This window comes from Artemia sp. Qi Xiang Cuo, chromosome 21 (assembly GCF_049724085.1).
Source record: "Artemia sp. Qi Xiang Cuo chromosome 21, ASM4972408v1, whole genome shotgun sequence".
Lineage (NCBI taxonomy): Eukaryota > Metazoa > Arthropoda > Branchiopoda > Anostraca > Artemiidae > Artemia > Artemia sp. Qi Xiang Cuo.
Window position 1 is genome coordinate 3242703 of NC_142814.1, and position 17060 is coordinate 3259762.

General features: G+C 37.0%; 1 protein-coding gene across 4 annotated transcripts in view; it reads left to right on the plus strand.

Annotated features, from left to right (window-relative positions):
- ck (unconventional myosin-VIIa ck) overlaps positions 1 to 17060 on the plus strand; it is a 251992-nt gene that overhangs the window by 222465 nt on the left and 12467 nt on the right. For all 4 annotated transcript variants that reach the window (XM_089106554.1, XM_089106553.1, XM_089106552.1 and 1 more), the window contains 6 exons: positions 1350 to 1537; positions 5534 to 5739; positions 6070 to 6241; positions 11161 to 11298; positions 13469 to 13651; positions 14365 to 14695. In XM_089106554.1, the coding sequence (XP_088962680.1) occupies positions 1350 to 1537; positions 5534 to 5739; positions 6070 to 6241; positions 11161 to 11298; positions 13469 to 13651; positions 14365 to 14695 (1218 nt within the window). The remainder of the gene's footprint in view (positions 1 to 1349; positions 1538 to 5533; positions 5740 to 6069; positions 6242 to 11160; positions 11299 to 13468; positions 13652 to 14364; positions 14696 to 17060) is intronic.

Below are 17060 nucleotides of genomic sequence, written 5' to 3' on the forward strand. Positions count from 1 at the left end.
TTAAGAAAGTACATGGAACCGAGCAAAAGATCGGATCGGAGTAAAAGTCTGATCTAGAGCTGCCAGAAAAATTAAGAAAGTACATGGAACCGAGCAAAAGATCGGATCGGAGTAAAAGTCTGATCTAGAGCTGCCAGAAAAATTAAGAAAGTACATGGAACTGAGCAAAAGATCGGATCGGAGTAAAAGTACGATCAAGAGCTGCCAGAAAAATTAAGAAAGTACATGGAACCGAGCAAAAGATCGGATCGGAGTAAAAGTCTGATCTAGAGCTGCCAGAAAAATTAAGAAAGTACATGGAACCGAGCAAAAGATCGGATCGGAGTAAAAGTCTGATCTAGAGCTGCCAGAAAAATTAAGAAAGTACATGGAACTGAGCAAAAGATCGGATCGGAGTAAAAGTACGATCAAGAGATGCCAGAAAAATTAAGAAAGTACATGGAACTGAGCAAAAGATCGGATCGGAGTAAAAGTCCGATCGAGAGCTGCCAGAAAAATTGAGAAAGTACATGCAACTCCGCCAGAAAAAATGATAATGAAGAAAGATTTCTTGAAAATTTCAGACTGCTAAAAACACAAAGTTAAAAAAACCTAAATCCTTAAAAAAAACCTAAAGGTTTTTTTTCATCAACTTTTATTAATTTTTTTTTGAATACATCACATTTACCTACAAATAAAATTTTTCTCTTAAATTATAATTATTAAACATGAAGGATAATATATCTAATTGGATATGTTGATCTTTCAGTTTTAATTACTTTCAGTTTTAATTTAATTACACATAATGTTGCTAGCTGGAAACATTAATAATGGTTTATCACAAAGTTATCATTCGATATCTCGATAGTGAAAAGCCATACTGTAGCCTTCAGGGCCGCAATTTCACATTTTTATTTCTTGGGGGGGGGCAAGGATTTTTCATCAGTTTTTCTTAATGGAGATATAAAAAACTATTTTTATAGGGGAAGAGAAGGGCAGTAATTGCAATAACATGTTCTAATAAACCACCAGGAAAATCATTAATATTTATTACAAAAAAAAAGGACTCGACTATGGAATTTATTTTTATCAATAAATTGGAACCTTCTAAAGTAGGAGAGGGAAGGGGAGTGCATTTATCAAAACAGCAAGAATACGCCAATTATACTGACATCTAAATGAAATCACGGGCCAAATTGTAACCAATTGCCAGTTTTTTGTGTTAATTTATATAACTTTCTGAGCTGTTCTGAAATCAGTTAGTTCTATTGATCACAAAAAACTGATAAAATAGTATCCGTAAATGTACTCCTCCTTCCTCCCCGAAATCTTACTCACTTTCTCCATATTCATTTCACTTTTTTTTTTAGCTGAAAATTCAACTTTCCTAAAATTCCGAAAGGGAGACCTCATTCTCCTTGAGCCAGGATCAACAGGGAAAACCCTAAACACAGGATGGTGTTTGGGTCGATGCGAAAGAACTGGTGAAGTAGGGGACTTCCCTGCTGAATTGGTTTATGTCATACCAGCATTGAATCGGCCACCAACGAACGTTCTAGTAAGTTTTTATTCTGCATGCCTTCATTTTTAAAATCTTTGCGATTTCCAGCAATATTTGGAGTTATCGTAGGAGATGGTCAATATGAAAGCCTTAAACAAGTACAAGTAAAAAGGAAAGTTTCTTCTTTTTCTGTTCTCAGGTGGCTCAAATACCCTTCTTCAAGAGAGACTATTGCCACTGTTACCAAAATTCAGCTAATTCGGGTAATATTCAACATCAGCTAATTTTTAGAATCAGTTAAATGCAAACCCGCTCAGAATAAAATTTTGTCAAGCATCCATACCCAAATCTAGCTCCAATGAATGGGTTTGAACGTAGTTATAGCTAACACCTCATAGCTACTACTACTACTAAAACTACTACTACTAACAACTCACTGCAGGACCAAGCCACCTGTGGCCAGCACAGCTACGCTCGTTTCTCCTCCATCCCAATCTATTCAAAGCCTCCCTCTTTTACCCTCCCAAGAAGTTCCCATTTCCTTTATATCTGTCTTTAGGACATCCTCCCTTAAATCTTTCCTTAATTCCCTTAAATCTTTATTTCCCTTAATCCTCTTAAATCTTTCTTCGGCCTGCTTTTCCTTTGGCTCTTGACGGATGCCCCACAAGGATGGTCTTAGGTAATTTATCATCCTTTTTGGACGAACGTGTCCTAGCCATCTTTCATATGAATCAATCTACAAAACGTGTCTAGCCATCTTTCACGTGAATGTTTCTACAGAACGTGTCTAGCCATCTTTAACATGAATGTGTCTACAGAACGTGCCTAGCCATCTTTCAGATGAATCAGTCTACAGAACGTGTCTAGCCATCTTTCACATGAACGTGTCTAGCCATCTTTCACATGAATCTGTCTACAGAACGTGTCTAGCCATCTTTCACATGAATGTGTCCACAGAACATGTCTAGCCATCTTTCACATGAATCTATCTACAGAACGTGTGTAGCCATCTTTTACATGAATCTGTATACAGAATGTGTCTAGCACACATCGTTCACACGAATGTGTGCAGAACGTGTCTAGCCATCTTTCACATGAATCTGTACAGAACGTGTCTAGCCATCTTTCACACAAAATGTGTCTACAGAGAGTGTCTAGCCATCTTTCACATGAATTTGTCTACAGAGCGTGTCTAGCCATCTTTCACATGAATGTGTCTATAGAAATTGTCTAGCCCTCTTTCACATGAATGCGTCTACAGAACGTGTCTAGCCATCTTTCACAGGAATCTGTCTACAGAACGTGTCTAGCCATCTTTCACATGAACGTGTCTACAGAACGTGTCTAGCTACCTTTCACATGAATGCTTCTACAGAACGTGGCTAGCCATCTTTCACATGAATCTGTACAGAACGTGTCTAGCCATCTTTCACACAAAATGTGTCTACAGAGAGTGCCTAGCCATCTTTCACATGAACGTGTCTACAGAACGTGTCTAGCTACCTTTCACATGAATGATTCTACAGAAAGTGGCTAGCCATCTTTCACATGAATCTGTACAGAACGTGTCTAGCCATCTTTCACACAAAATGTGTCTACAGAGAGTGTCTAGCCATCTTTCACATGAATTTGTCTATAGAGCGTGTCTGGCCATCTTTCACATGAATGTGTCTATAGAAAGTGTCTAGCCCTCTTTCACATGAATGCGTCTACAGAACGTGTCTAGCCATCTTTCACAGGAATCTGTCTACAGAACGTGTCTAGCCATCTTTCACATGAACGTGTCTACAGAACGTGTCTAGCTACCTTTCACTTGAATGCTTCTACAGAACGTGGCTAGCCATCTTTCACATGAATGTGTCTGCAGAACGTGTCTAGCCATCTTTCACATGAATGCGTCTACAGAACATGTCTAGCCATCTTTCACATGAATGTGTCAACAGAACGTGTCTAGCTATCTTTCACATGAATGCGTCTGCAGAACGTGTCTAGCCATCTTTCACAGGAATCTGTCTACATAACGTGTCTAGCCATCTTTCACATGAATGTGTCTACAGAACGTGTCTAGCTATCTTTCGCATGAATGCGTCTGCAGAACGTGTCTAGCCATCTTTCACATGAATGTGTCTACAGAAAGTGTCTAGCCATCTTTCACATGAATGTGTCTACAAAACATGTCTAGCCATCTTTCACATGAATGCGTCTACAGAACATATCTAGCCATCTTTCACATGAATGTGTCAACAGAACGTGTCTAGCTATCTTTCACATGAATTTGTCTACAGAGCGTGTCTAGCCATCTTTCACATGAATGTGTCTATAGAAATTGTCTAGCCCTCTTTCACATGAATGCGTCTACAGAACGTGTCTAGCCATCTTTCACAGGAATCTGTCTACAGAACGTGGCTAGCCATCTTTCACATGAATGTGTCTACAAAACGTGTCTAGCCATCTTTCACATGAATGCGTCTACAGAACATATCTAGCCATCTTTCACATGAATGTGTCAACAGAACGTGTCTAGCTATCTTTCACATGAATGCGTCTGCAGAACGTGTCTATCCATCTTTCACAGGAATCTGTCTACAGAACGTGTCTAGCCATCTTTCACATGAATGTGTCTACAGAACGTGTCTAGCTATCTTTCACATAAATGCGTCTGCAGAACGTGTCTAGCCATCTTTCACATGAATGTGTCTACAGAAAGTTTCTAGCCATCTTTCACATGAATGTGTCTACAAAACGTGTCTAGCCATCTTTCACATGAATGCGTCTACAGAACATGTGTAGCCATCTTTCACATGAGTGTGTCTACTGTACGTTTCTAGCAATATTTCACATGAATTTGTCTACAAAACGTGTCTAGTCAACAAATCGTAGTTTTTTTCTGAAATTCTATTGGCTACCATCTTTGAAATTGCGATAAGAAAGAGTGAGTGCTTAATGGATTTAAATAAACTTAATAGATTTAAAAATGGATTTAAATAAAAACTAAAGTACCCTTCCGAGCCTCAACTAATAGAGGAGTAATTTTGACCTGATGAAAAGGTACCATGAGGTACCCAAAAAGGGTACCATTACGGCATAAAACTCATAATGCTGAATGTCTTTTTACGATAAATACTTCACGGTGAAGAGGAGGTTGGCCCTTTCTCCGAAAAGATCCTTCCTCTTCTAAAAAAAATTGTCTTAAACACGATAAAATATCCAAACCGGATTTTCTTTTTCTTTTTTTCAGTTAACAATGTACTCGTAAGACACGTTCTGGGCCCGGTTTGTGCTTAGGTTTATTTGGTCTGGACTATAATCAGGGTCAAGTATTTTTTATAAAACGAACTGTTTCGATGTTTCTTTGCCATTGAATGCCACAACGTAAATATTTTTGTATGAGTTTACCCTTTTTTGGGAGTTGGAGCGGGTCAAACCCGGAGACAACCCTCCTGACTATCATCTAGGGTCTAAAAGACGTTTTATGCTCTGTTGGATTTTTCTACTAACTGAAACAGTTTTCAAGTTCTTTTTTTTTTCGTATGTTTCAGTAGTTTGGCAAAAATCGTGTAAATTTCAGTTAAAATGAGGTTTAATTCTAAATTTTACTAAGGTTGGAGTAAGTTGTCACCTTACCCAAAAATATAAAATCAGCATTCAAAAATTGGAGGTCGAGGCTTAAAAAAAGTTGGAGGCCGAAAAATTATTTAAAACAAATTCTATCATTAAATATTATTCAAAATCCCCGAGTCCCCATCTGCCCCCTTGGATTCAGTATTTGGATTCAGAAAAGTGTTCTGAGCCCTCTTGGCACAGAACACTTTTGGAACTTTTCGAAGTATAGCTTAATAAATATCGAAGAAAAACTTTTCGTTTTTGCCAGATTCACTATATTATTTCGCCGCTTATTTCACCGTTTATTTTGTAACGGAAACATTTACGCTGTGACACTAGCATGGTGAAACACTGTGGAGTTGGAAAAATCTAACTTCGATGTATAGCTTAGTCACTGACTTTATATTTGACCTTATTTACAAAATTTCTTAGTTTGCTATTTTCCAGGAATTATTTGCATTGGAAGGTGCAGAAAAGGGAAGAAGATTGTTGGCGACTCAAGCACCAGAAACCGAGAGCCAAGAAAGGCCCCACACTCTTGAAGACTATGCAATGGACCATTTCCGACCCCCTTCGAAACGAACAATTAATAAATCAATGACCTTGAATGCTGCCAGAAAAGATAGTCGTGATGATGTCTGGAGACATTCTAGGTTGGTCTACTTTCCAGCATCAGTTTATCTAAACTTTTAAATATTTTTGTTTTGTATATTTATGTATTTTTTTTGTAGATGTCAATTTAAAAACATTTTCACACAATCATTTGATTCAAATAAGCCCAAAATGCCATGTTATTTAACTATAGTCAAAGTTACATTTTAGAGCAAAAATGCTTTTAGCCTCTTGAAAGTCTGGGTTCTAATGTGATCAACTGGATATCAAACAGTTTGGGGTATAGGGGTTATTCCATTTTCAACTACCTAAGAAAAATACAATCAAATAAAAAAATATTACTGACAAGATAATAGAAAGTATTTTTTCAGAGAGCCAATCAAGCTGCCACTGTTGAAGAAATTGGATGGCAAAGAAGCTTTAAGCCAAGAAGCTGTATACGCATTCCAAGCCATCCTAAAATATATGGGAGATTTACCTAGTCGCCGATCAAGGTCAACCAATGACCTCACTGACCAAATATTTGAAGGGCCACTTAACCACGTAAGTTTTTTATAGCCTTTTAGTTAGAATTGAGTTCAGATATCAGTCTTGTTTTATTTTTTAAGCTGCAAAGGTCAAACAATAAAGGTCAACAAACAATAAAAACAAAGGTTTAACATTTTTGAGTTATTCAAGGTTGAAGAGCAGGTGAAAACGGGAGGAAAGGGCAACTGGACCTGCTATGAAAAAAGTGGACTGAGAGGAGGGGATTCCTAAAATTGGCTCGAAGGAGTCCTCCCTCCCAGAGAAGTTGTAAAATCGCAGCATCAAAAGATCCTCTGATCTCCACCTTTAAGGGAGCGTATATATAGGTAAGCAATTGATTTGAATAAATTTGAGCTGATATTTTTTTGTATTTATAGCTCATCTTATATAATGTATATCCAGTATAACCTAATTCTGGATTATAGGCTACACTGGATAATATTAAATGAAAGACGACAAAACGAACTTTGAAAACAAAAGTTTCCCTTTGCCGGTCTTTTCTCCATAAAGTAAGTAAAATAAAAGTAAATATGACAGCACTAGACCCTCAAGATCGAAACTAGTGGTGCTGATATCCGTTTCGTGGCCCTTCAGTCAGGAAGTGCAATGGGCCCTTTCTCCATAACCTCAATGTTGTTTGAGTTTTCCCAAAACTCTTTCAATTTATTTCGATTCACCTATTTTTGTGTTTCTTGAAATATGTTGCAATTGTGGATCTACAGCCCCCCTCAGAATCAGCTCTTTTATGGATATATAGAATATTTATGTCTTTTTTTCAAAACTAACGGGAAAGTACGTGCTTTTGTGGAATCTATCACCATCCCATGTCCGAGAATTTTTTCTCGGACATAGGATGGACATAGGACACAGGTTGGCCGGTTGTAAAACATTAGAAAAAAGGGAAAAAGGGGCTAATTTTGGGACCACGGTGGGTAATCCGTTTTACTTGTTTTCTCATATATTATTTACCATTATGAACCTCAACTTCTGACTAAATAGGCAGACTATTAGGGTGTACAACTCCCTTAAAAGGTTACAATATTCAAATTTTGTTGTGTGGGAAGTATAAAACACTAGCTTACCCTTTGCGCGTTGCTGCATTCTCAAAAAGAAGGAAATTCAAGGAAAACTCTCCCATCCCGGGAAATTAGCCCCCCCCCCCCTCACCCCAAAAATTCAGTAACAAGAGTATTAATAAAGGTAATACTTTGAATTTGAAAATATTTGAAAAATTCTGTAGATAATTTCGGAGACCACACTGCCTTTCCATGACGATGAATAAAAGTTCAAAAAGGGATAAAATCCTTTTAATAGACAGTGTTTCACAAATAGTGATAGAAATTCACAAATTTAGAAGTTCGCAAATTTTTAGTATTGCTCTCCAAAATTTGTTGAGGAGGAGTTGTCTTTTATAAGAAAAATGCTAATAAGTAACATGTATCCAGAGTGGTTAATTAACCAGGTTTTTTTTCAAAGAGAAGAAAAGGTTTCTAAATGGTCCCAAGGAAGTCGTGGAATCAACTCAGTAAAAGGGTATTCTTTGTTCCTTACCATCTGTACCCGGGCTAAGTGAAAAACTTAAAAGAATTTTACAAAGTCGTAGTCTAAGGGTAGCTTTAAAGAGAAATAATATGTTGGGTAATTTTCTAAATTGTGGGAAGGATCTAACTTCATTGGGGCAATAAAGTGGGGTCTATCAGATCGTATGTACTTGCGGAAGCTCATATGTGGGACGTACTAACCAGAATTTGGAAATGAGATTATTACAGCATAAAGATTCTATTTTATCGGCTTTAAAGCAAGATTTTAAGTCTGAAGATTTTACTTCAGCCCTTTCGGAACATATTTTCAATTTTCCAGACCATTTTATTTTGTTCGATAATATCTTATTGATTTCTAGGGACCGAGGCTTAAAGCAATTTTTCGTGAAACTCTTGAAATAAAGAAAATTTTATTCACTAATATAGCTTTGAATCGTGATACAGGTGAATTTGGGTTGAACTCTATCTACGATGATTTATTAAAATCTGATAGAGTAAAGTTCAATTCACCCAATGTAGTTGACCTTTGTCCAAGCGTTATTTCATTGAACGCTATTGAACCGGGTCCGAGAAGGTCAAGGAGGCTAGCTTCCGTCTTTGCCTTGAAAGAATTAGAGAATTAAACAATATGTAGTTTTATTTTATTTCGTATAACAACTGTTGTTTTTAATTGTTTTAGTTTAGTTTTACTACTGATGACGGTCACTGCATATGTGACCGAAATATCTGGTATTTTTTTGTGAATTTCTATCACTGTTTGTGAAACACTGTCTATTAAAAGGATTTTATCCCTATTTGAACTTCCCTAGCAAAATTCCCTCCCCACGGACCATTCTCTCCCAGGAAAATACCTCCTTTGGAAACTTCTCCACAGAAAATCCTCCCCCCACGAAAAATCCCCGGAAAATTCTCCCCTGTAAATTCTTCCCCGCCCCCCCACTGGAAAATATTCCTCGAAAAACTCCCCATAGACCCCCTTTCCGTGAAAAATCCTCCCTCCAAAAAGACCTCGCCGCCGAAAATTCTCCTCAAATAATGCTCCTCTGGAAAATTTTCATCATATGTAAAATTTCATAATTTTCATCACATAGTCTGATATGACTATAGCGTGACTATAGTGTGACTAAGGTTTTTATAGTGTTTGCCAGAGGAATTGCCTACACATTGGTTTGGGTACCCTACTGACTAACCGTATTTCAAACCGTAGGCTGTACGAAAAGTGTTGTTCAATTCCGCTTTCTAGGGCTATAACGAGAGAAAGGTTGAGGTGGCTAGGTTACGTTCTACAGATGAAGGCTAACAGATTGTCCTTTTCGGCCAACCGTCTAGGGCCAAAAACAGGTTGTTCTCGATTAGAATGGGAGCAAGTAATAAGGAAAGATTTAAGGGAAATGGGAACTTTCTGGGAGGGTGGAAAGAGAGAGGCTTTGAATGGATTGGGACGGAGGGAGAGGAGCATGCGCAGCTTTGTTGGCTTCAGGTGGCTTGATGCTGTGGTGAGTTGTTAGTAATAGTAGTAGCAGTACTTTGAGTCAGAAGATTTCTATAATGTGACTATAGCCAGTACAATGTGACAACAGTGACACCTATACTGTACCCACTGGCGGATCCAGCGGTCGGGGCCCCCCCCCCCCCCCCTCCAAGTTTTTTTCTGTCACTTTTATCCTGTTTTTTTTTCGTTTTTTAATCTTTTTTTTGAATAAATTGGTTAATTTGGTCAATTATTGGCACCTTTGTCACATTGACCCCCCCCCCTCCCCAAGATTCTGCTCATTGGCGCCCTTGACACATTGGGCCACCCTCAACATTTTGCTCTCGATCCGTCCCTGAGTGTACCTGTAAAACCTCAAATACAATGGGAGGTTTAGAGTGGGTGTTATATACAATGGGTGTTAGTTAGATTTAGAAGATTTCTATGTGTGACTATAACTAATATAGCATGGCTATGGTGTGACTAAGATTTTTGTAGATTGGCTATAAAATTGCAAGTATAATGGCAAGGTTTTAATTCCAGTTAAAAATTTCTGGAATTCACTATAACTAATATAATGTAACTATATTGTGACTAAGGTTTTTGTACTGTTACTTTAAAACTCCAAATGGAATAGCGACATTTCATTTCGAATTAAGAGATATCTGTACTATGACTATACCCTGTATAGTGTGACTATACCCTATATATATATATATGCATACCAGACATATATAACTATACCTTATACCCTATATATATGTATCTATATGCATTTTAGTTCGAATAAAAGACTTATAGAGAGGGGAAAGGCTTTGGATAGCTAGTAATGGAGATTATAAACGAATCTTTTATTTTAACATTGCAAAAGTGCCGATAATTTTACAGGTTTATTAACATTTCCATCCCTGGGAAGCCAGGATGTCAAGAATCGTCCTTTTCGGCCAACCATCTAGGGCCAAATAAAAAGAAGTTCATTCATGAAGTGGGTGGGAGGGATGGTCGTAGTTCATTCATGAGGGCCAACCATCCATGGGCAAATGAAAAGAAGTTCATTCATGAATTGGGTGGGAGGAGGGATCGTAGTTCACTCATGAGGGCCAACCATATAGGGCCAAATGGAAAAAAGTTCATTCATGGATTGGGTGGGAGGAAGGTCGTATTTCATTCATGAGGGCCAACCATCTAGGGCCAAATGAAAAGAAGTTCATTCATGATTGGGTGGGAGGAGGGTCGCAGTTCATTCGTGAGGGCCAACAATCTAGGGCCAAATGAAAAGAAGCTAATTCATGGATTGGGTGGGAGGAGGGTCGTAGTTTATTCACGAGGGCCAACCCTCTAGAGCCAAATGAAAAGAAGTTCATTCATGAATTGGGTGGGAGGAGGGTCGTAGTTCATTCATGAGGGCCAGCCATCTAGGGCCAAATGAAAAGAAGTTCATTCATGAATTGGGTGGGAGAAGGGTTGTAGTTCATTTATGAGGGCCAACCATCTAGAGCCAAATGAAAAGAATTTCATTCATGAATTGGGTGAAAGGAGGGTCGTAGTTCATTCACGAGGGGCAACCATCTAGGGCCAAATGAAAAGAAGTTCATTCATGAATTGGGTGGGAGGAGGGTCGAATTTCATTCATGAGGGCATCTAGGGCCAAATGAAAAGAAGTTCATTCATGAATTGGGTGGGAGGAGGGTCGTAAGAGAGTATTTAAGGGAAATTGGAACTTCTTTGGAGGATGTAAAGAAGGAAGTTTTACATAGATTGGGATGGAGGAGAAGCGTGAACCGCTGTGTTAGTTTCAGGCGGCTTGGTGCTGCAGTGAGTTATTAGTAGTAGTAGTAGTATACTTCAGTCTGTTTTTAATCTGTTTTCGTTTTGTATTTTTAAATTCTGTTTCGCTATAGTTTTTTTTCACTCTTTTTCAGGAAATACTAAGAGATGAAATATACTGCCAACTAATGAAACAGCTAACCGACAACCGAAACCGGTTGAGTGAAGAACGGGGATGGGAGCTCATGTGGCTTGCTACTGGACTCTTTGCCTGCTCTCAAAGCCTTCTTAAAGTAGGTCTCATTGTTGCATATTTCCTTATTATCACTCTATTATTTATTCATATTTCCCTCTGATATTTCCATCTTTATTCCCTCAACGTTTAACCTTGCTGTCTGAATCATGGTTGCAGCGATAGCTGCAACCTAGTAAACAACGAACTACGACCCATAGTAACCAAAAGTTTAAAAAGCGTTTAAAGAAACTGCCATTTGTGTTTGATTTAGGAATGGTAACTATTATTTGGAAAACATATTTACACGAATTTTGAAAAAGAGCTGGAAACTCCTTAAAAATTGATTTGGATTGAAATGAAAAGTACGCCACTGGAATCTCCATTGCTGAAAACTCCATAAGGGAAACTGGCAGCCCCCAACCTTGAATAACAAGGAAAATCACTTATTTACATGGGTAGCAATGATGTGTTCTCTTTTTTCTTGTTTTTTTTCTTCATACGGGGTCCAACTCCAGTTAACAGCCTGCTCCTCCTCAACCCCAGTTCTCCTCTACTCCAGTCAAACCTGCTCCTCCTCTACCCCTATCTTAATGATAAAAGTTCGTTGCAAAAACGTATATATATCCAAATTTCGAAAGACAGCCTGAAAACCGTCGTGGTTCGTCAATCGACGGCTCGAAAACTGTCATGGTCGAAAACCCTATAAGAAAGTTACACTTCCACCTCGAATAAAAAGGAAAACCAATTTTTTTTTTTGCTTGGGTTGCACTGATGTGTCTTCGTTTTATTTTTTCCCTCTTTTTTTTCTTGGTTTTATTATTTACAACCAAGCTTGACGACAACAAAATAAGATAGAGAAAAAAAAATTTAAAAATTACCAGTAAATCGAATCTTGAAGAGTTTTTTAAATTCTGTGAAGTTTATAAATAATATGAACTTCACAGGAAAAAATGTGAAGTTCGTTACATGTGAAGTTCTCGGACCAAGAGTTTGAAGTGTGATGCAATTACTTTTCACAATTTAACCATTGAAAAATTGCTCAAACGGAACTTGGACTGAAATTATGAACTCAAAAATCATCTGTAATTCGGGAATACCACCACTACTAATACTAACAGCTCATTGCAGCGCTAAATAATTCCAAGTTATGTGATTTTTAGGCCGACGCTGCCTGCACTCCTCCACCTGAATTTCTTCAAAGCTTTACTTTTATAATTATCTTTAAATCTTATTACCGCTTTAAATCGTATTCGATATTCCTATCGAATTCGAGAACATCCTGTTTTTCGTTCGGCCCAAAATGGATGGCTGCAAAGCACGATTTTCAAGAACTCATCATCCTTCTTCCTTAAAACATGGCCTAGACATCTTAACTTTTCTTTCATTGAACCACATTTTTCATACATCTTATTGTTTGATATACGGTTGGCTAAAAGGCCAAACGAGTACCTGATACTTTCCTTCAAAAATTCCTCTGAAAATATCTATTGTATCATCCTCAACCTTTCGAAGCATTGAACTTTCAGGGCTATACTTGACCACTTTCATTACCGTGGCTTCGAATATTCTAAGCGTAGTTCTCATCCTTTTCTTCCAAACTTTTTACGACTGCGTAAGAACACCCTGTGCCTTGGCTATTCTGCTTCTTACATCTTGGATGTATCCATCATCTTTACTAATAATACTACCACCTTTACTAATAATAGATATGTGAAGCTATCCAATTGGTCGGTTTTCTAGCTATGATACATCACATCTTCACAGTCGTTTATTTTAGTCTAAGCGGCTTAGTTTTTTAACATTAATGTTCAAACCTATGCTGGTACCGTGAACGCTCAAAACCCCGAAAATGCATTCGTTTTGCTAACGTTTTTATCTAGACTGCTCAATTGATTCGCAAAATTTTTTGGTTTCAGAAAATGCGAATTCCGGTTTTAGAAAATCGGAGGTATAAGTAAGGTTTATAAAATTGGACGCTTAAAACCATGAACGCTCAAAACCCCAAAAATGCATTCGTTTTGCTAAAATTTTTATCTAGACTGCTCAATTGATTCCCATAATTGTTTGGTTTCAGAAAATACAAAATCTGGTTTCTGAGAATACAAAATCTGGTTTTTGGAAATCGGAGGTATAAATATGGCTTTAGAAAATCCGGAGATACAAAACTAGACACCTGTGTCTCCTTATTATTTTATTTGGCTTCCTTTTTAAAACTAATTTATTTTTAGGAGTTGACAATGTTTCTCCGTACGAGGAGGCATCCCATAGCTCTTGATTCATTACAGAGGCTCCAAAAAACTCTGAGGCACGGCCAGAGAAAATATCCACCTCACCAAGTGGAGGTTGAGGCAATACAACATAAAACAACTCAAATTTACCATAAAGTATATTTCCCAGACGACACTGATGAGGTATGTTTGTTTTTTGGTAATAATTTACCATTATTAACAATTTTTCTTCTTTTTCTCATAACTCCATCTGAAAAATTTAAAATATGAATGCACAAGTAAGGATACTTTTTAAAACATAGAAGGAGGTATTTTGTTTCTTCGATTCTATTTTATGAAAATAAAAAAAAAAAAATGTTTTTAGGTTAGGGGGGAGAAAAAAAAAAAGATTCTAATGCATAAACGAAACATTTTTTTTCATTTGGGTGGAATTGTTAAAAAAAAAAATCGAACAATAAATGGCATCCAACAACGGTATGAAGAGCGATACTAGTCAAAATAAACCGAAACTGTATAAAACTGAATCTCGATTAAACTAGAAAAAAAATAATAATAACTGAATTGCGCTGAAATATCAATCGGCTTTTTATACTACTACTACTACTACTAACAACTCACCGCAGCACCAAGCCGCCTGAGGCCAACACAGCTACGCACGCTCCTCCGCCACCCCCAATCTATTCAAAGCCTCCCTTTTCACACCCGCCCACGAAGTTCCCATTTCCTTTAAATCTTTCTTTATGACGTGCTCCCACCCCAGACGGGGACGACCTGCTTTCCGTTTAGCCCTAGATGGTGGGCCGAAAAGAACAATCTGCTTTTTATGTTCATTTTAAATATGTAAGATTCGCATAAATACATTGATTGGTGTCTCTTAATACGCCATTTTGTTTTAGGCCTTTGAGGTCGACTCATCAACCCGTGCAAAGGATTTCTGCTCCAGCATCGCACAACGCCTCAACCTCTCTTCCTCTGAGGGTTTCAGTTTATTCGTCAAAATCACAGATAAAGTCATTTCAGTTCCTGAGGCCGATTTTTTCTTCGACTTTGTACATCACCTAACAGATTGGATTAAAAAAGCCCGTTCAGTTAGAGATGGCGCAGCTCCTCAATTTACGTACCAGGTGTTCTTTATGAAGAAACTTTGGACGAATACAACACCAGGAAAGGACAAAAATGCCGATATCATTTTTCATTTTCATCAAGAGATGCCGAAATTATTGAGAGGTAATTCTTTTTTTTAAACTTACCGTGATTGTAGCAGCAGCTGTAACCTAGAAAAATGTGAACATTGCTACATTGTTATCGCAAATTGAAAAAAAGTGTTTTTAATTTTTCTCAAACCTAAAATAATTGTTATTTTTTGCTTACGTCAAGAGATGCCAAAATTATTGAGAGGTACTACTTTTTTTAAACTTACCGTGATTGTAGCAGTAGCTGTAATCTAGAAAAATGTGAACATTGCTACATTATTATCGCAAATTGAAAAAAAGCGTTTTTAATTTTTCTCAAACCTAAAATAATTGTTATTTTTTGCTTACGTCAAGAGATGCCAAAATTATTGAGAGGTACTACTTTTTTTAAAATTTAACGTGATTGTAGCAGTAGCTGCAACCTAGCAAAATGTGAACCTTGCTGTATTATAATCACAAAACCAAAAAAAAGCGTTTTTTTTTATTTTTCTCAAACGTAAAATACTCGTTATTTTTGTTCTCATCAAGAGACACCGGAATTATTGAGAGGTAATTCTTTTTTTTAAACTTACCGTGATTGTAGCAGTAGCTGCAACATTGCAAAATGCGAACGTTGCTCCATTATAATCATAAATCGAAAAAAAGCGTCTTTAATTTTCTTCAAACGTAAAATAATCGAAATTTGAAACTAATGAAGGAATGATAACTATTTTCAATCTTTTCAATATAATTTCAATATTTCAATAATTTCAATATTTTCAACCTCAAAGTAAAAAGTAATGACGAAATTTTGAAGGAGTTTGAAGAGTTTTGAAGAAACTGGAATTTTGAAGAAAGGCTTTAAAACCCTCAAAGAGGGTGCACATAGAAATAAAAAGTGTACCGTTGGAATCTCTATGGCCCAAAACCCCTGGAGGTGTCCAGTCCTGCATCACAAAATAATTAAAGTCATATTTTAGCATGGGTAGTAGGCAAGGTCGTATCCAGGGGGAATAGGGGGTTTGAACCCCCTGAAATGTTTGTTCAACCCGTAAAAAACGAAACAAAAATGAAAACAAAAAAATATTTGATGCTTTTTTAAAATTTTTTTTTGCCCCCCCCCCCCCCGAAAAAATCTTTTGTAAACCCCCACGAAAAAAAAGTCCTGGATAATGCTCTGGTGGTAGTCCTACTGATATCTCCCTTTTATTTATTTATTTTTCTCTTTTTTACTAAAGCTAGCAGGCAATTGTAAAATCGAAGAGAGATGAATGTTCATTTGAAAGCAAATGTTTTGATCTAACCCCTGTTTATAAATTCATCTCGATAGCACTAAAATAAAATGCAATTTTTCACAAAAATCTGTATTCTTAGGTGCTATTTCCGTATTATGTCTAATGATGTCACTCTATATGACGTCATAACATTATGCTAAAATATTTTTATATATGGAGAGAATAATTTAATTTACATTTTACAGACGATAGCTTAAAAAAGATTATGAACGTTGTTCGGTTTTAGCGTTGTTTGACGCTAAACCTTCGGAGTCGTCGTTGTCGGCTCCAGCTCCGAAGGTTTTTCCTGAGTGTCATATTGATTAAACGTTGGTCTAGATTTGTATTTACATAGATTTTTATTGTAGTTTCAAGAAGGCTGTTTCCTCTTTTGGCTGTATTCCCCCTTCCCCGCTTTATAAAATTATACAAGTTTTTTGCAGGAGCTTAAACTGGACTCTTAATTGCGTACGATTAGAAGTGGCAAAGTTTTCAAAACTGCAAAACAATGTTTCTGAGTTTTAGATCTAGAAGAAGGGAATTCATAGCATTATACCTTCTTCAGGAAAAAGCTGAAAAGATAAATTATCAGAAATCTACAGCATTCTTACAATTCTAAACGATGGGTGTTTTGATGACTTGGAAAGTATTAGAGTTCGGTGAATGAAACTTTCAGAAATGGATGATTTATTTATAAGTACGAAGTGCCTTTGTGCTCTATTAGGTATCAGAATCATTATCCTCAAACAAAATATAGATTAAGCGATAAAATCAAACTGAGTAATTCTGGTTGCCCCCTTGGGGCAACGCATCATGGGTAATCCAGTAAAGAGCGATCCATTGTCAATAGTAACCGCAAATTTAAAATTATGGTAAAGAAAGATTGTCAAATGAAGGAGAATCGCCATTTGAGCCCTATTCAGGAATGGTAACTTATTTTGATTAATCTCAATGATAAAAGTTCGTTGCGTAAAAGAATTTATGGGAATTTCGAAAAAAAAGCCTGAAATCCCATGCAAATGGGATTTCCCATGAAATCCCATGAATCCCATGAAATGAAAACTACGCAATTGCACCACAGCTGAAATCTCTATTTAGGAAAATTTTAATTCCCCATCTCGAGTAAGAAATGAAATCCCTTTTTCG